General features: G+C 45.0%; 1 protein-coding gene across 1 annotated transcript in view; it reads left to right on the forward strand.

Annotated features, from left to right (window-relative positions):
* Positions 1 to 3,705: 3,705 nt before the first annotated feature.
* TMEM145 (transmembrane protein 145) overlaps positions 3,706 to 20,306 on the forward strand; it is a 236,395-nt gene continuing 219,794 nt past the window's right edge. Inside the window, 3 exon segments of the mRNA XM_069640963.1 lie at positions 3,706 to 3,846; positions 12,896 to 12,970; positions 13,262 to 13,339. Coding sequence (XP_069497064.1) covers positions 3,748 to 3,846; positions 12,896 to 12,970; positions 13,262 to 13,339 — 252 coding nt within the window. The 5' untranslated portion in view covers positions 3,706 to 3,747.

The following is a 20,306-nucleotide window of genomic DNA, read 5'->3' on the forward strand; positions in this document are numbered from 1 at the left end:
AGGTGGGGTCTTTTTGAGGTTACTTTGAAGGTTAGTAAAAGGTCTAGCATACAGTTAGAATCTGCCTTTAACTCCGATTAGCAAGCAACACCTGCGAACACTATCCTTGAATAACCTATAATCCTACTTGGCTTCTACCCATATTCCGTAAAATGATGTACTCCTCAAATCTGTGTTCGCCGAAAATGGGTGGCCAAATCACTAGGTCATCAGCTGCCCCGTACAGCGAACACTGAATGAGCAAACATTTAGTCTGCTTTGTGTATCCATTGTTCGCCACGCGGAGCCAGGAAGTGAAGCAGGTTGTGTTGCGGAAGAGAAAGTAATGAGATTGGGTGAGGGGTTTGTGGGCATTGGGTGGGGTTAGAGGGCCTGCGGTAGCGGGTTGGGAGGTCTAGGTAGGGGGCATTGTTTGGGCTCAATCTTACAGTGGGGGCATGGGAGCAGAGCCCCCCATTAAGCATACAGACAGGAGGGAAGCGGGTGGATAGGGAGGGTGGCATGGGGTTGGAACTCCCCATTATTAAAGACAGCTGGGACTCCATGGAATTGGGGACTTATAAAATCCAGCGCTTGACTACCCGCTCAGTCGGGACTTGTAATGTCCCAGTGGCACCGGAAAGTCAGGTGTCGGATTCGTTGTTACATGGTTACTGCCAACCTCATAAGAAGGCCCACTGTGTCTTGTTTGTTGCAGACTTTCAAGTACTGGCTTCTCCATCACCGAACAGGTCTGACCACATTCTCTCTGTCACTCACACCACTTACTTAACAGAAGTATATGTTGGCACCTTCCGAGACCCACAGGGAACCTCATCTGCACAAGGTATTAGCAATGCAACCCGGTTAGGCTCATTAAGGTCTCAGTTACTAAATAGGATCGGAGGCAACGAATACAACATTTTAGCAATCCGGTGTGTCCTCTGTCTTCCACCAGATGGTCCATGAAAGCGATGAATTTGTGGCCACTGACCATGTCCTCGTGGCGTAGCTAGACAGTCATCTACAAGTAACTTAACTACTTTACATGGGTAATTTCACACATGCTTGAATTGAGTAACTATTGAAAAAAAACTGTTCCTTTTTCTTTTGTTTTTCTTAGAGAGTTTTTTGCTAATTCTTAACTGTGCAATGGGCACTGACAGAGTTCCTCACTTGTGCAACACATTCCAATAAAAGTTCGTCAGCTGTGCTGTGTGTGCCTTAGAAGATGCACAAAATGGACTTCAATGTCTCTGAAGTTGTGGGGTTAGAGCTTTCTGCTGCTTTAAAAGAATATCTGTTCGCTCTTGGGATGCCACTGTGCTGAAGAGCGGGGACGGAGGAGTCCTGCATCCCAAGCCGTAACTGAGAGCAAAGTGGCAGAGTAGGGTTTTATGCCCAGGTCCTGCTAAGAGGGCCGCCACTCAATGCATGCTGATAAATGTTGTTCTGTGTTATGAGTTTTTTTTATTATTCTGGATGCTGTGACAGACTCTGCAAGTGCAGGCAGACTTGCCCCACTGTTCCCTTGGTCATCCAATTTAGCCTTCTGGGAGTCAAGCTGCTGGTGGATTTTCCCGGCTTCCCAGAAGTTTTCTTGGTATCATTCAAAACAGATTTCTGAGCATTTAAGTGAAATACAATTATTCTGGTAGCATAACCCTTATTTTCAAATACGGGTAGCCTCCTTGTCCTACAAAGTTTACCCGTGGCAAAGAGTTTCAGAGGTAGCTTTGAAGGAGACATGTCACTTTGTTTGACATTCCTTCTGTTTTGGGGAGTAATCAAGTGGACTGGTTTACAGCTACAGGTTGGAGTGCCTTTAATAGTCTGTCAAAAATTGAATTGCAAATTTAATTTGCCATCTAGGCTCTAGTTGATTAGTGAGATTGAAGAAACTAAATAAGGCTTTAGAGAAGTGTTTGAGAGTCTTCATAAATTATCATCAGGAAAATGCTCAGAGTTATCTTTCGCAGTCTTCATCAATGAATGCTATGCACTCTTAATTTTGATTTTCTTAACTTTTCTTTTTATGAACTGCCCACTCTGACAATACAACTTTCAATTCCGGTACCATGCATTAGTGTTATTAAAAACTCAATTTGTTGTTACTGTGGTAGGATTAAGTAGCTCTCCAAATATCATGTGTTACATAACAATTTCAGCTGCGAGATCAAAAAACACAGTAGTATTAATGCAATAATAGAAACTAAGTCCCTAATGCAGATTAACAGAACACTATTGCAGTTACCAAGAAAAGCGATGAGACGTGTAGAAATTGCACTTTTATATATGTATTTTTCACTTCTACTCATTTTTGTTTTTGTTTCCATCAGTTTTAAGTGCCCAAAGTTTTCATGGAAGGGGATGTTGCATCATCCCAAGCAGTGTTTTAAGTGCACTGTAACTTCTGCTTGGGTGCCAAGTAGCACAATGTCATGCGCTTTGAAACATTTTGCAGCAAATGAGAAAATGTAATGCAAGTTTAAGAGGTGCATATTTTACTATTTTATCTGGACGCTACTACTTGTTCTAAGAATCTAAAAGTCTAAAATCATCAAATTTACCAATTTTATTGACACCATAATTAGTCTTAGTTCTTGATAATCAACTGTACCAACCATGTTGTTCTGATTACTAAAAAACCTGTTTTTTTCATTATTTATTTTTGTGTGGGTCATAGGTCTTTATTGTTTAGCCATAATGTATTGACTTTTCTGCTGTAAGCATCAGAGGAAAGTACACATGACCTGACTATAACATTAAAATGAAACTCTGAAAGGCTCACTTCTCGACCCTGGCACTAAGGGGTTAACGGTGCCGTAAAAGGCTGCGGCGCCGTTAACCCCTTAGCGCCTAATTATGAGGTCCCTTTGCGGCTCCCGACCTTAACAGCTGGTCTGGACCAGCCATTAAAGTAGGGACCCACAAAGGGACCTTGAAGGTAATTACGATACTGCAATTTGCGGTACCATAATTACCGCCTTCCGCCTTCCCCATTCCCATTGAGCCCTAAGGGGCAAAAATGGGAATGGGGAAGGGCCAATGGTGCAATGGGGAAATACCGCCCCGCCAACCTTGGAATGGGGTGGTAATTCCCCATTGCACCATGGCGGACTGGTTACAATACTGGCAGCAACCATGGTGCTAATAGTGCCATTGGTTACCACCGGTGTTGTAATGAGGGCCATTGCACTTTAACAGCGAGTCTGTTTGATGGTACACACCCACGTGGGACTTTTTCCTTGCCTGGTGCATGTGCTCAGTCTCCAAATGCAGAAAATAATGAGTTTGCTCACAATGCTCTCCATAAAATAAAATGATGCTTCGTTTGCCCAACTCATCATATGCACTTGGATATTTTGTTCTTTGAGGCTGTGGGCTTCAGGAGATGGAATTGAGATCTTCTCTTTACACTGTTAAAATAATTTGACGTTCCTCAGTTCTTGTGTAGATAACATCTCGCAAAGTAATCGCTGAAAGACGAACCTGTCCTTCAGTGACTCCCAGAGAACTTTCCGATAGTTCTTTGGAACCTCTCTAGGGCTATATGTCTTGCATATTCTGAATGACACACTCTGAAATAAAATGCTAAAATGTACCAAAGTGTTCTTTTCAAAGCCAAAGCCAGTAATTATAGCAAATCTTGCCATGCAGATTAATGGTGAAACTGCAGCCCCCAAAGCCGATGAAACATGAGTGATATTCCTGGACGGTCCTAATTGACATGAGGTGTGAAGGCAATTTCTATTATCTAGAAAGGAGATGTCCTCAAAAATCACTCATCTGGACCTGCAGAGGGTGTATGAAAAAATGGTGCAACATTTTCTGTCCATAAGCCCGGATCAACCGTCCACATCCCAGGTGAGAAAAGGGTTTTTGAGGTGGTTACTGTCCGGAGACTCTATATTAGAGTCTTTAGGCGAGTCAGACCGAACTCTGCCCTGAGGTTACAAGGGGGACTAGCTGGAGCGTAAGGCCATTCAATGACTTTACTGTCCTAAGCCATGCATTGTATGTTCAAACCTGTTTATGGTGTTGCAAGTGGGGGAGGATTCCTGTCTAGCCTGATAGTAGCTTATGTTGGTGAAAGATAGACGTTTCGGCTTAGAGAAGCAAGGAGAGATGAGAAGCACATTCAGGGTGTTATCAGGATACAGAAAAACTAATGTCACCCTCCCAGGACTGGATCTTGAACAGAAAGACATTTTCTTCAGGAGAGGTGTAAATAAAAACTGGTAAGAAAAAACTCGGAAAGATCGACGAGTGCCCTAAGAGTTTGAGGCTAGAGGTCCCAAAAGGGTTGCAATGGATTACCATCTTGTCACAGACCATTTATATGCACTACATTTATCATGTGATGGGAAGAGGACATAGACAATGTATCTACCATGTTTGAGGTGATAGGCACTCAATGAATACATCAGACCAACCCTAACAGAATGGTGCCAGCATGCCGAAGGTAGGAGACCTCTTATAGAGGTAAAATCACATGTCCTCTTTCTATTACCACAACAATGAACATGTCAACTATGCACCTTCCCCAATAGGGAATCAACCATACTGGCAAGAAACGAGCAGCAATGAACAATACGGTCAATAAACCCCATGTCACCCAGAGAATATTTCTGTCATAAACGTCTAATAACATCAGCACTGCTTGCTCACTTTGTGACGCAAAGGTTTGCAAAAACAGAGTATGGGTCTGTTGTACTTGTATGAAATAATCAGAATTGGGGACCCTCCATTACAGTGAAACTACATCCAGTAAAAATGGAGGGTGCATGCTTTACAGCCATAAAAGGTGATAGCCGAGTAGTAGAATGCACGCAGTGCATATAGGCCATTATTAGAAGAACGTCATCATTTGTTAGTATAGTATTAACAAATAGCACCAATATCGTAGCGATATCTGATTTAATATCTGTCTAGCCAATATCTTGTAGATGAGAACCTACTCTAAACCTAAGGCCTTTCAAAAAACACCAACAACTTGGAAATATGGATAGATCCTTTATCAGAAATTATTTTCGGTAGAAGCTCATGTAGATGCAATATCTTTGACCCATCTCGAGAGAAGTGGGCAACTTCTTTAAATTAGTGCATTTGGCAAATTTTAGAAAGCATGTCTACTGTAGCTGTTGACGGAACACTCTTTAAGAGGATCTGCCCTTACTTGGTGAAACACACCTGAATGTCATTGCTGGAGCCATTGTTCCGGCAAAACTGGTCAATGGCATCTATATAGGTGAAATCAAAATGGCTCATAAACTTTGGATTTTTCAAATTCTGTTACAAGAAAACTGACCAAATCCCCTTTTGGCTGACATGTTACACCAATCACCGGATCTTCATCCAAGCAAGGTTTAAATCTAAAGAGGCCACGCTGAAAAATCACTGTGTTTATGATTCGGCCACCAATTATTTTTCACATAAATGTAATCTATATAAACCCAGTGGGAACCTTCTCTCCTCCAACCACACTCTTCTTCCATTTCCTAGTCTGTTAGTTCAAGGGACGAAGCGGTGAAATTACTTTCTGAAATATCTGAAGCTTTTGAGCTTCAGGAAACATTGGTGCACCTTCCTGTTCTGGTTGCATCTGGATATCTGTTAGCCTTTCCTTTGATCTGCTTTTAAACATCTCTCTGTTCATAGCTCAAGCTGGGCCAGAGGAAACATACCTATGAACATAAAGAGAACAAATTGGACCCAAAAAAGATAATTGGGCTAATTTCAAGTTGCCAAACTCTTTCCTGCTCAGCATGTGTGTAATAAACTGAAAGGTCGGGCTGTAGCTCTGTTTTAAGTTAAAACAAAGGATGTCCAAAAAATAAAATTCAACCTTTTTTTGATCAATTGTAGAGGACGCGGCAAAAGAGACAAGGCTCCAGAATGAAAATCTAGCGCCTGCTTAACACTAACTCTAAATAAAAATAGTAAACCTGTAGCTTGCTCAGTGCAAGAATAATCTCAGTTGGACGTTCCTTTTAGGTCTCTTCGGGATCCTTGTAGGTCAATTCAGAATATCGTCAAAACAACACAAGTGTTTTAACATTGCTAAGACCTGGCATGTAAACTGTAACAATATCACAGTGGGAGAGAAAATAAGCCCACTATGCAAACATTGCATTTAGGTACTCCTGCAGATTATTGTGATCCTTTGTTAATTATGTTCTCAATAAGCACCCAGGCTTCTCGCTGAATTACGGAATCATTTCTCACAAGGAAGAAAGTGAGATGTTGTGCAGAATGTTTGACGTGAACTTGCAGCAAGGCATCTCCAAAATCATTTCTCAAGTATTAGTTTCAACAATAAACTGTCTAGAATTGTCAAAATGATGCACAAAAGATGAGATGTAAAAGCACAGCCATGTGAGCAAAAAACAGCATTGCGCACAGTTCCTGTCTTCTCACAACAGAGAGAAGAAGCGAGGGGTGATGGTTATATTTAGCAAGTAACTACCCTTCCAGGCTGAAATGCAGAAGACTGCCAGACATCATAGGTATGTTCTTTTAGGGGGGCTACTTGGAGGGAGTCCAATAAATCCAGCAACATTCTATGCTCCTGAAACTGGCCATCGCCAATATTCTGCAAGTTTCCTCCCCTCATTGCTTGACTTTGTTCAAAGGGAAATTATGTTATGATTTCATGTGGATACTTCAACCTGGTTATAGATATAGGGCCTCATTACACGTTATGCGGTAAACCATGGTGCTATTAGCACCATGGTTGCCGCCGGTACCATACCGGTACTACCATGGAGAAAGGGGGAATTACCGCCCCATTCCAAGGTTGGCGGGGCGGTAATTCCCCCTTTCTCCATGGCCCTTCCCCATTCCCATTTTTGCCCCATAGAGCTCAATGGGAATGGGGAAGGAGCTAATTACGGTACTGCAAATTGCGGTACCGTAATTAGCACCAAGGTCCCTTTGCGGGTCCCAACTTTAACGGCTGGTCTACACCAGCCGTTAAGGTCTGGTCCCGCAAAGGGACCTCGTAGTAAGGCGGTAAGGGTTTACCGGTACCGGTGCCCTTACCGGTACCGGTAAACCCTTACCGCCTACCGTGTAATGAGGCCCATAGACCTGGATAGGTTGAGTAGTGATTGGCAGACACCTTGCAAGAGCTCTTTTTGATGCTGATCTTGTGGACATTTGGTGGCATAAACAGCCTGACCAACAAGATAATACTTTCTACTCTCTCTAACAGTGTTGTTACTTCCTGTGTACCCCATGTGCGTAGAGACGAATGCACGTTCACATACATACACATGAGCATGCATTGCACAGGCCACCATTTGACTATTGCTACTCATGAATATTTTTTATATCCATTGTGAGGAGCCAGCAGTGAGGAAGGTGATTGTGATATAGGCATGGATTGCTTAATTAAACTTTGTACTGTTATTCAAGTTCGTGTGCTTTTATTACAAGGCAATCCATGCGGTGAAAATAATGTTGCCATGGGGATATTGTAAGGGGGTGAAAAAGTAGGCACCTTCGATGCCCACCCTCAAATCACTTTTCATTGTAATGCAGAAACGAATCAAAATGGACCCATTTAGGCATAATAAATAGCTGGTATAAAACGCTATTGCATGCTATCCATTTTCAACTTCAAGATATGGGTGCAAACAGATTTAAAAAAATATATGAAGTAGTATTTCGGGAATACTTTCTGCAGTATTCTAGAAATACCACTACTGTTACCACTGGGCTAGTGGCATATCTGTAATTGGGCAGGTTTTTTGGAAATACCGCCGCAGTGTTTGATCTCAACAATCTGCCCAGACTAAAACAAGGCCCTTTTTCTACAAATGGGCACTATGCAACCTTCCGGCTGCATTAGACATTTTTTATTTTATTTATTCATGTTTATCGCCCATAGCCATTGCCCATTTAGCCAAGTCTCTCGACCAATCTGTTAACCCAGGGCCCCTAGGTCTATTCCATGCCGTGGCTGTTCGCTGCTTTGCTAGCACCAAGGCCAGGTCAACCATTTTGTTAAGTTGGTTCATCAACTTCCTTCTGGAGAACTACTCCAGGAGACATATATCATAGGGGAGTCCACTATCCAAGATGCCCCAACGCCCTGATTTTAGCTAACACCCCTCTCTAGAATACATTGAGTTATGGACACTGCCAAATCATGTGTAAAAAGAGTCTGGTATGATCGTATAGTTCTTTAACCTGTCTCTGCAGTGTCACCGTTGCCTCTGACACTTCCACATGCTCCGGCCTTGATCATTTACCTTGTCCGATAGAGCATGCCAGTCTTGCGTAAGAGGGAAACATCTGTACACATCTTGGTCTCTAGCAACGCAGTGCTGCAATCGCTTCCAATATCAGCACCTCCTGGCCCTCCTGTCGGGGTCACACCTTTGGGGGTCATCTACGGCAAGCCCACTTCTACACCTGGGGTCCTTGGATAAATGGGCCTTCTGCAAAAATTTGTACATCTTCACCTGTCTATGTTGCGAGCCCAGATTTCCACTAAGCATGGGTGATTCTGCAACCAGAGTCAGAGGCCCGCTCGTTTAGGTACCCCACAGTTGTCCCCTAGCCATGTGCCACCTCAATTGAACATGCAGGTCAGTTCCCACTGCTCCCAGAATCGATGCACCTCTGTCAAAAGGACACCGAGGTCCCTTCTGCCATCTGCAGTAGGGTCCACACCTGCACGTGTGTTCCCCTACAAGGTCATCTATCCATGCGTCTATTGCAATGGGACACCAGATACAAGACTGCCATGCGGCACGTCCATGCACCTCACCTTCCCCGCCGTTAACTCCACCCGCTAGCTATGTCTCCACCTCATCACAGATCAGCGCCGGCTTCAATAGCAGCCATGGTGCCCATGGAGATCTCCCTTGGTTCCAGGAGGCCAGCAACGCTGTTCGAGTTAATATGTCGCATCAGGCCCATCTTGGATCTTAAGACGCTGTCCCCAAGCAAAGGAGAGGGGCTGCTGCTTCCCCAAGGTCGTACTTCCTTTCAAGGCTGGAGAATCCGTACCCACATCCAGCAGTGCTCCAGAGGATCACGCAATCCCCATCCAGGGAGATTAAAGTTGCTTGTCACCAGCCTTAGATTGAGCACAGGATCAATAGGCTAGCGAGAGCTTATTGAGCTCACATCCGTGCCATTAGGCTGCCAAGCCACGCCCCCATGAAGGATACACTTAGATTGAACTTGCAACTTGTGAGCAGAGCGTTCCTCTGTTTGCATTTTAATTAAATGCTCAACCTATTGTAAGAAACCTGAGGGTATTCTCCCAAGTAGACATCAAGAATCCCTTATTCAGGTGGCCAGGGAAGGGCTGGTGCTCTCAGATCCCAACCCTGGGGGCGGATGAGCGAGGGAGGATCACCTGGATAGGGGAGCCCGGGGTTATGCTCGGAGAAATACCCCAGGTGAGACGCAATACTATACCAGGGACATACCAGGTATATACCAGGGACAAAGGCGAGGAGGACGAAGTCCCTGAGGCTTTGTATGTTGTTCCACATCTACCTCCCTTCCAACCCAAAGAATTTCCCATATCCAAATACAATGACCCCTCCATATCTGGTAAATCTCCTAGGAGCCCAAACCATGTTGCACTCAAACTCCACAACTCCCAGAACCCCTGTTTTCCTGTTTCCTACCCGAATACTCCCAATCATTCTTCTCCACGTCCCTCTGATTTATTCTTTCCCGAACACCCAGTCTACTTCGACAAAACACTACCGTTCTCACAATCCCCCCTGTTCATTTCACGTTAGTAATCCCGGTCATTCCCGTTTGTTTCACAAACCCTACCCAACTCCAACCCTTCTGAGTTTACCAACCCCCCTAGCAGGAGGGCTATAATTCCATATAACACCTTTTCCCCATCCTACCCTGTAGGATACTTGGAAAGTCTACCACCACCCTTTTTTGACACAAACCCGTTCTCACACGTGACAGACAACAGACTAAAATCCAAGCCGTTTACCTGACATGTCCCGACACAAGGGTCATGCAGAGTCAGGCAATTACCAATAATTACACACATCTCACGGCCCTTTCTCTTCCCCATAGGGATAAAAGGCAGAGCACGAGAACACACAATGATCAAGGCTGAACGCACAAGGAAGCGGTTATTCCAGACTTGCAGTTCAAACACAGGAGAAAGGCGGCGAGACCTGAACGGACGACAAGGAGGGAATTGCCCTTGCCCTTTTCAACTCAGACCTGCAAAGCCTCCAAAAGGGGAATCATAAGACCGGGAAGTCCAGCTGGCGTGTGGTGTGACAGGTGCCAACGGTACACAGGGCCCTCCTGCGCTGAAAGCCAAAGCAGGGAACAGTGCTTGTCACTGTGGTGCTGTCCTTGACTCCCGAGGCAAGAAGCCCTGACAGTTCAGCACAACCTGTGAGTCGGAGAGTACTGATAAGAAACCAAACTGTGCTGGGCCCAAAGTCACAAGTGGCAACATTGTTAGAACAAAGTCCATATGACAAAGAACTTGTGTGTTTGAACTTTAAAGAAACCCCACTCAAGGTCCAGGTGCAGAGTGGTCCGGAGTCGCAGGACGCTCATTCGAAAGACTCTGACTGTGGCCTTGTTTTTGGATTTGTGGAAACAAGAACCAAGAGGCCTTGGGGAAGGCTTGGTTAGGTGTCAAAGGGGTCATACAAGGGTCAAGTAAAACCCCCTCATACAATCGAAAGGCTTTGACATGTTGAGAAACCAAATAGAACTGTGTGTAGCCTGACTGGGGCTGAGACCTGGATTTAGGTAAAGGGAAGAACCTAAGGGTTCTAAAGAGACTGTCTTGACATTGTGGCTATGTGAAACCGACAGAGGGATGTCAAGAGAAAGCTTGTGGAAGAAACCCTCCCACCCGCTTTCTGATAAGATTGTGAACTAAGGCAAGTGGGAACCCAACAGAGTGATGCCAAAAGAAAGCAAGTGAAGGGAACCCTCCTTTTCTAAGGAGATGATAGAATAATGAACTGTGTTAGAATGGCTATGTGAACCTGACGGAGGGACGCCGAGAGAAAACCAAGGGAAGTGAATCCTGCATTAAGAGAAAGCTAAGGGAACTGTGTATGTGGCAAATGTGAACCCGGCTGAGGGGTGCCTACGAATTGGGGTGAAGAGTAATACACTCGTGAACATAGTGTTGACAAGAGTGAACCCGGCCGAGGGTTGCCCACAGTGAATGATTGTTGAAATTGTGATTGAAAGGCCGTAGTGAACCCGACACTGAGAGAAGGATTGAAGCCCGGCAGAGGGGGATCCTAAGGTGAAGGGTAATTGTGCAACGTGGAAGATTTATTGAAGGAACTTTTTGTTTGTTTTGGCACTTCAGGTCCTCTGAGGCAAGAGACTTTTTGGAAAAGAGACTTGGGGGGTCATTACCAGGTTGGAGGTAAGGGGTTAACGGCGCCGGTAAAGGTGCCGGTGGCGTTAACCCCTTACCGCCGCATTACGAGGTCCTTTAGCGGGTCCCACTAAGGGCGGCTGGTTTTACCAGGCGCCCTTAGTGGGAGCTGCTAAAGGACCAGCATGCTAACAACGGGCCCGTTATTAAGGGGCCCATTGTTAGCATGATCCCCATTCCCATTGAGCCCTATGCGGGCTTGAATGGGAATGGGATGGGTTCCCTGAATGGGAAAATACTGGCTCCTCCAAGGTTGGAATGGCCTGGTAATTCCCCATTCAGGGAACCCAGACCCGGTATGCGGTAAGGGGGTAGCCATGGCGCTAATAGCGCCATGGCTACCTCCAACCTTGTAATGACCCCCTTGTTCACAGAAGGCCCTGATATTTGGAAACAAACTGTAAACTTGTGCTGGCGAGGCCCAGGAGTGTGCTGTGCTCAGAAGTCCCACCTTGTCCTGTGCTAAAACATGGGGAAGGGAGACCCCAGAAATACCATCCTGGCTTATTCTGTGAACACTTCTTTCTTTTCTGGTGACATTACCCCACAATATTTTGTAACTTGGCGGTAACGATTGGCAATAGTTTTCTTTAGTATCGGGACTTATTATTTGATGTTCGTAGCTTGCTCCCATCTTAGATTTAGGTTTAGATTAGTCGGTTTTCTCACCCATTTATACAGCTTAATAAACACCCTTGAACTGTGATCACTTGTGTCTGTCTTTACTGTTGCCACCATGAGTTTCTTACACTATCCATTGATAACATGTACACTCCTTAATTGCAGCACACCCACATTTGTCCATAATATGACCTCCCCACTGACAGTCACAGAGGCTTTGTGCTGACAGCAAACTGGCCTTTACAGTGACAAGAATGGGGTAAATCCCTTTACAGTAATATAATCTCCCCATTGGTGGTGACTTATCCATTGACAATAAAATAGTGTCTCCATTGACTGGATTAGGGTCCCTCAGCTGACAGTAACACATCCTCCCTATGGCCATAAAAGATCCTCCTTTATTTACCATACCAAGGCCTCTCTATGGACAATAACACAGATCTATCATCAGCAGTAATAGTCTTCATAATTATAATAAGATGGCCTCTCCACTGACAGAAAGAGGGCTTTTCCTCTTAGGATGCCTTCCACTCAATATCGCACATCCTTTCCCCTGACAGTAGTATGCCCTATGCATTGGCAGTAGCACATCCATGGCAATTAATTACCCGGCCTCTTCATTGATGGTAAAATGACCTTCATTGTTAGCAAAATTACCTCTCTATTGAAGTAAATACAGCCTCTCAACAATAAAATGGCCTTCTCGTTAATGGTGACATTATTCCTCCTTAGGTGGTAGCATGGCATCTCCTTTCATAGTACCATAGTGTCACTGGACATTTCTGTAGCATGTCTTCTCTACTGACTGTAATGCACATACTCTATGGACAGTAACATGGAAGCTTTGCTGATTGGTTGATTGTATGGCTTCTCTTGCAGGATTGGGTGTTCCTGACGCGCTTCTGTTTTCTTTCTGACTTTGGACGCCTTGAGTTCAGATTCAGATATCCAGAGGTGAGTATAGCCAGCGCGGATCCCCAACTACTTCTTTACTTCTCACTAGCCCTGACAACACAATGGATAAGGGCATTTGTTGCAGCTCTAATTATATCACTGATGGATTTGCCTCTGAAAGGGCCACAGATCAAAACATTCCCTTCTTCTCACACCAGGTTACTGATGCAGTTTCATTAGATTTAGCCACAAATTAGGAGAAATGCCTTTTCTTACTGGTTCTTTCTTTGTTCTCACTTGTACAGTCTTCTCTCTGCCATAACTTTCTTGAAATTCTGTCTTCTCTCACAGTCGAAATGTTGTCAAAATATCCTTCTCTACTTCGATGACCCTTCACAGTGGCCTGCAGTCTACAAGAGGGGCAACAAGGTAAGCATGTACCATTTTCTGCGGGAGGGTATGGGATCCAAGGCGAGACTTGAGTGTAGAACCTGTCTGGTCACCAATGGAAAAAGTGGCCCACAATCACACATTACAATTCATTACTATCCAGAACAGACTCTTTGGGTACTACTGAAATGTTTTTTTGTGGTAAAATGTGTTGAAAATAATCAATTAAAAAAACATATTTGCTTACTAACGTTGGTTAGAACTAGTGGAGTACTAATCCGACTGTGGCCAAATAAGTGATCCATTCTAGCCCAAAAAAATCCATACTAGAATTATGAGCTGGCACTGCAGGCACTGCCATATAGGTCAGTCCGAGCCGAGTGGGACGAGTACTTTAAGAGTATAGTCTCAACTCCCTGAATGCACTTGTGTTTTATGCTCTGGTATCTACGCACAGCCGGAGTACCTGGGTTTGTGAATTCTCAGACTTTTCTTAACTTAGAAATGTTACCCCAATATCATGATCTTTAGGGTTGTTGGTCCACACTAGCCCTTTTGCACCACATAGTGTGAACCGTTGATAAATAAATGTGTGTTCATGTGTTAAATAATGAGATTCTACAGACCAGAAGGGCAGGAAACCTTGCATTTACTTATTTAACTAACCAACTATTTTCTCTGTTTTCAAAAGCTCTTTTAAGAATCCCCCTTGCTTCCCTCTCCCTTGTGCAGTTCTGGTCCTCATGGGTTTGGATACGCAATTCTCACTACTATGAAAATTACAAAACAGCATATTTTATACAATTTATGGTGATATTGGAATCACTGCAAATCTTGGAATTCTGGCCATGACCCTGGAATAATGCAGCTCATTTGAATTTCCCATGGAAAGTGATAGCTAGGCATTTGCTAGTTTCTCAGGAATACAGCATCTTCTCACAACAGCCACAATTACCACCATTTAAAATAACGCTGGGATTTGGGGCGCATATGTTACACTACGTATAGACTTTCCCTTGTGGATTTAGGCTGCTTTGAATCAACCCAGCAAATAGCAGTAAACCACTGTCTGTGAACCTTAAAGGCTCACTTCAACAAAAGGATAAGCACCGCTTGTCTTTGGTGGTTATCCTTTCTATTTTACTTATGTAAGAAGAATCTTTGTAACATCTTATGTTTGTTTTCAATATATCTTACATATACTTGCTTTTCTTAAAACACATCTCCATTGTGTATCTGTGTTTTGAATAGTAGTCTACTACTAATCCAGGTGAGGATAGGATTATCGACCCTTTGAATATTAAATAACCAATGAAAGAAATTTCACACACTATATTTTTATAAGTACATAATCTTTATATAAGAAAAGGCAAAGAGAAAAAATCACTAAACTAGCAAGTAAGTAAACAAAAGATGCCATAATGCAGCAGGTAAGTAAAAACGTTTTCAGAACAGTTCTTTAGAGATAACTAAGTTTTTCCTAGAAAGGAAAATGCAAACAGAGGTATGCAGGTTTTCTACCTAGGCCAGCAGTTTTAGAGTGACCAAATGGAGACCAGTAGTGCGAAGAGGGGCAGTCTTTGGTGGGAGAGTCTAACCATTTGTGAAAGTGTCCCCAAGGAGCAGTTCCTGGTGTTCCAGAGATTCTCAAGCCACAGGAGACCCTTGATAAAGAAGAAGTGTTCCAGGGCCAGCAGCAGTGTTAGAGTCAGGAGAGCATTTCCCTGGTACAGAAGAAGTAGTTCTGCAGCAGGAGGTTGGCAGTTTCCTTTGGGGGTTGCTATATTGTTTGGCAACCACCTTAGTTAGGTTCCAGCAATGAGAGACCCCACAACCCTTAGAAAGGGCGATTTATTTTTGATTTGGTGATACCCAAATTGAGAGTCAGAGCCAGGAGAGTGGAAATGTGGTTTGGATGCGATTTGCGGTAGTTGTCGATGCACGGTTCCCACATTGTCCTCAAGCACAGGATTCCTCTTCTGTGGATGGGGTCACCCAAAGAAATAACAAATATTGAACAGAAGAGAGGCTGAAGCGGTCCCTCTGGAGAGGAGCCAGTCACGGAAGAAGATCCAGCAGTGTGGTTTCAGGAAAAAATGCACAGCACAGACCCGGGTGTTTTCCAGTAGGGGGAGATGGAACCATGGTGCTTTCCTGATGTCTTGCGATGGCGTTCCTCTGGTTGGTTCAGCACAGAGATTCTTATGAGTCCTAGCAGCGAATTGGCGCCCTTTTATGAATCCAGCAATGAAGGCACGGTCACAAGCTTCAGTGAGATGAGGCCTTCAAATAGGAGCTGTGATCCAGTTGTTACCACCGGCACAGGGAAGGAGTACCACAGAGGGTTCCTCCTGGTCATCTGGAGAGGCTGAGCTTCGCATCAGATTCCACTGCTGGTGCAGAGCTTTGATCCTTCTTCAAGCAGCAGGCCTTCCAGGAATGCAGGTATAGAGTTCCAGTAGTAGACCATGTAATCGGATAATGGGGTTTGCTTTTATTTATGTATTTATTTTATTTATTTATTGTGCATTTGTAAGGCGCTTATACAGCAAGTATGTATTGCATTGCAAAGCGCACACAGGGCAACAGGAAAAGAACATGGGATTGAAAAAAAAATTAAAACACTGAAGGATAAAGGCAGACCTATTGGCCTTGTGAGCATTCAGGACATGCAAGTGCAGAGAGAGGAAAGGGGAAGAGGGAGTACAGGGTAAGGGCTCGGAATGCCCGTGCTCGCGAATGAGCAGCAGATGTAAGTGCCCAGTGGGGGAAGTGCTATGGAGAGGTCAGACACCAATAAATAGGTAAGTGCAGGCCTACAGTGACATAGACCAATGGGTGCCAAGGCAAGTGCTAGGAACGGGCGGAGGCTTAAGGTGATTGGGTTTGGGAGGCCACGGCTCAGAAGGATTCATAAGGGCATTGTGGGATTAGCCGAGGAGGGAGGAAGGGAAGGAGGAAGTGACAAGAAAAGTCTTGTGGAGCTTCCAGAATTTGAGGAGATCCGGCTCAAGACAAAGAGGAAGTGGGAGGCTGTTCCATAAGAGGGAGCCAGCTGAAGAAAGAGATCGGCCACCAGAACTCTGTTTAGTGAAGGGCTTGACACATAAGAGTTGAAAGGAGGAAAGTAAAGATCCAGAGGGTGAGTATAGGAAGTTGTGGATAGCGTTGTCCCCAGCCCCAGACAACGTTATGGATGATGCAGAGGGATTTGAATTTGATTTGATCCTTGCAGCAACCGGGAGCCTGTGAAGAGTTTTCAGGGCTTGAGAGATGCAGTCCCTGGGCTTGAGGCCTAGGATACGTCTTGCTGCCCTATTCTGGATTAGCTGGTGGGTTCGCAGAGAGGAAGAGGCTTGGTTCAGGAAAAGGCTATTGCAGTAGTCTAGCCTAGAGAGAACCAGAGCCCTGAAGACATTGAGCTTCTAGGGGAAAGTGAGAAAGGGGATAATTCCTTTGAGAAGGAAGAGTTGAAAGTGGGACTTCTTGGCAAGGTCCTGAATGTGGGGGAGGAAGAAAAGAGAGGAGTCAAAGATGACTCCAAGGTTTCTGGCTTCAGATGAAGGAGATGGGGGGAGAGCCCATAGAGTATGGCCAGAGTGAGGGGAACCAAGTGGGAGCAGGAGTCCCAATAGGAAGGATCTCAGTCTTGCTAGCATTGAGACAGAGATAGTTGGAAGTGCACCAGGACTGGATGGCAGATAGGAAGTCTGGAATGATGGAAGAAGTAAGGAGCGGGTCAAGGGAAGTTTGAAGAAGCGTTGTGTGTCACCTGCGTAACACTGAACGTTAGGGGAGAAGGTGGAAATGAGGTATGCTAGTGGAGCAATGTAAGTGTTAAAGAGCCAGGGAGGGAGGTTGGAGCTCTGAGGGACACCACAGCTGGAGTAAGAGTTAGGGGTGGAGAAAGTGCCCAGAATAACTTGGGATGGACGGTCACTTAGGAATGAGGTCAGCCAGTGCAGTGCCCGCTCTGAGATATCCAGGGTATCATGGAGCCGTTTTATGAGGTTGGAGTGGTTGACAATGTCAAAAGCAGAGGAGAGATCAAGTAGAATGAGGACAGGTGGAGAGTTGGAGTCCAGAGATGCAAGAAGTTCTTCACAGGTGCTCAGAAGAGCAGTTACCGTGCGCCTGGAAGCTCGGAATCCAGAGTGATGGTCATGGATGGCACCAACAAGTTCAGTGTGTGAGGTAAGTTGGGGGAAGGCCAGCTTCTCCAGGAGTTTCCCGAGGAAGGGGGTGATAGATATAGGGCAGTAGTTTGCTGGACAAGTGAGGTCTGCAGAAGGTATTTTCAGGAGGGGTCTGTGAGAAACCTGAAGGTGTCTCAGGCGCTAGTCCCCGGGATCTGTCATCCAGGTGGTCTGGACACGGCCATCATGTTTGGATCCAGTTCCTGGGGTTGGACCATTGCGGGAGGATCACCTGGGTGAGGGGGTCTTCAGGGAGTGGAAGTGGGACACTGGATGGCGAGATGCGGTATCCCCTTCCCTGTAAAACCTTTACCCCATCCTACCAAGTACGATACTTAGGAACTCAACTCCTTCCCCCTTTTCCAACATGAACACTTTCTCCCAGACAGCACGCTATAAGAGAAAACGGAGTAACACCCAAACCGTATACCTGACATGTCCCAATACAATGAGCAGGCAGAGTCAGGCAATAACTGACCATTTCACACATCTGACTTCCATTACACTTCCCCACACGGATAAAAGGCTGAGCACAAGGGCACATTCTGAGCAAGGCAAAAACACACGAGGAAGCAGCAGTTCCAAGATGGTTCAATACAACACGAAAGACAGTAAAGTTGAAGGGGATCACAAGAAAGGAAGTGCCCTTGACCTCTTTGACGAGGTACTGTTACTTTCAGGAACCTTCAAGTGTGGAAAACGTAAGACCAGGAAACAATGCTGAGGAATCCTGCATTGTGTGTCGGAGATACCCGGGGCTCTCCCGCGCTGATAGTCAAGGCGGGGAGAATCGCTTGTCGCTGTGGAACTGTCCTTGGCTCCTACAACAAAGCAGCACCAGCAAAGTCAGCGCAGCCAGTGAGTTGGGGAGACTGGTACCAGACCGGTCTGTGTTGATGCCAAGGTTGCAAGCAGCAGCATTGTATAGTGAACGCTGAAGAGAACAGTGTATGAAGCGTATGTGATAGTCAACGCAAGAAAAATGGAAGAAAAAATGAGTGATTGAACTTTGAAGCCCAGATACGATAACTTAAACAGAGTGGTCCGGCACTGCATGGGTGCTCAATCGAAAGTCTGCAGGGTAACCAACTGAAAGATGGCAAAAGCGAAAGAGTGACAAAGAATTATGAATCGAAGTGATCCTGCAACTGGTCAAGTAAAATCATGTGCACAATCTAAATTCTTTGATGTTAAGGTAAAGAAAGTTTATTACAATGAAGATGGTCCGAGCCCAGTGGAGGGAGATCACCTGAGAGCTTTTTCGTTGAAGCAATTTTGTGTTAAAAGGTTAACTTGAAGTTGGTCCAAGCCCGGTAGAAGAAGATCACCTGAGAGCTTTTTGGATGAAGCAAGTTTGTGTTAAAAGGTTAACTTGAAATTGGTCTGAGCCCAGCTGAGGGAGGCTAATTGAACAGTGTGTTAAAGAGGATCTGAGTCTGGCTGATGGGGATTCGGAGTGAATCGTGAATTACCAGAGAAAGAATATCATATGAGAAAATGGATGCATGAATATCCCGCAAGCATTGTGTTGAGAGGATCTGAGCCCAACCGAGGGGGACCTGAGGTGAATAGTGAATCACCTCAGAAATTGAGTACTTGTGAAATTCGAAGAGGAAAATAACGTATTGTTTGTTTGTCGCATCAGGCCCTCTGAGAGAAGAGACTTGGAAAGGCAAAGAGACTTGGGCACGGAAGGCCCTGATGCTAAAGATTGAACTGTATCCTTGTGCTAGAGAAGCAAGAGACTGTGCTAAGTTCGAGTGTACCACCTTGGGGGAAGGGAGGTCAACGGCCTGAACATCCTAACATATAATTTTGTGAACACTTCTTTCTTTTTCGTAAACACTGTTCCCAACACTATTTGTATTTAGAGGTAAGGGTTGGCAATAGGCTTATTAGTATAGGCCATTTTATTTTGACAAGACACCACTAGGACTGCATTATTATTATTTGATGGCCGTAGCCTGCTCCCATCTGTAGATTCAGGATTAGATAGATGTTTTTCAAACCCTTATTGAAGTTCAATAAACATCCTTGATCTGTGGTCACTTATGTCTGTCTTACTGTTGATACCACGCCTTCCTTACAGGTCGCCCAAGGGAGTGCTTGAGGGAGAAGGGGACAGATCCAGTGGCAAAAGAGTGGTTGCAGAAATAAGCACGTGCAGGGGCAAGAGAGCCAATATTGTCTTTAATGGTTCTGGAGGAGCGGGGGAAACCTGTCTGGGGGAGACCTTCATGGAGCGGACAACTAGGGTGACCTCAACAGGTGTGACGGGAGAAGGAGGAGAGGAATTAAGGAAGGTGAGAGGCCATTGAAGGCAACGAGGTAAGGGAGGGGGGAAGGGACACAAGGGTGCTCAGGATCCCCGTGGGAGGTAGTGAGTGAACACTGAATCCAATCATACACTAAAAATCATTCAAATGAAGGGATGGTAAACCAATGGCAGACAATTTCGCCAAGTACACCCATGCATTATAGAAAGGTCTCTCACAAAAAGGAATCAAGCCACACGTTCCCACGCAGGCATCTGCATATGCCACTCAGACCCTTTTTCAGACTGCCTAGTACCAAGCCTTTTGATGCAGGCATCCAGTGGACCAAGCCAGGTAAAATGGATTCCACACAGTGTAACCATTTACCAGCCCAGTCACATGGCTAACACAGATGTTTCTCTGGGACACCATTTTGTCCTCTGGGGCACCCTTGCCTTATGAGTCATAAGGACTCTTAAAGTCTGCACATAAAAACAGATGCGGACTCCAACAGGCTTTGAATTATGCCTGGATGGGAGAAAAACAAAGTACAAA

The sequence above is a fragment of the Ambystoma mexicanum genome, chromosome 1q, assembly GCF_040938575.1.
Source record: "Ambystoma mexicanum isolate Mex_15411 chromosome 1q, UKY_AmexF1_1, whole genome shotgun sequence".
NCBI lineage: Eukaryota > Metazoa > Chordata > Amphibia > Caudata > Ambystomatidae > Ambystoma > Ambystoma mexicanum.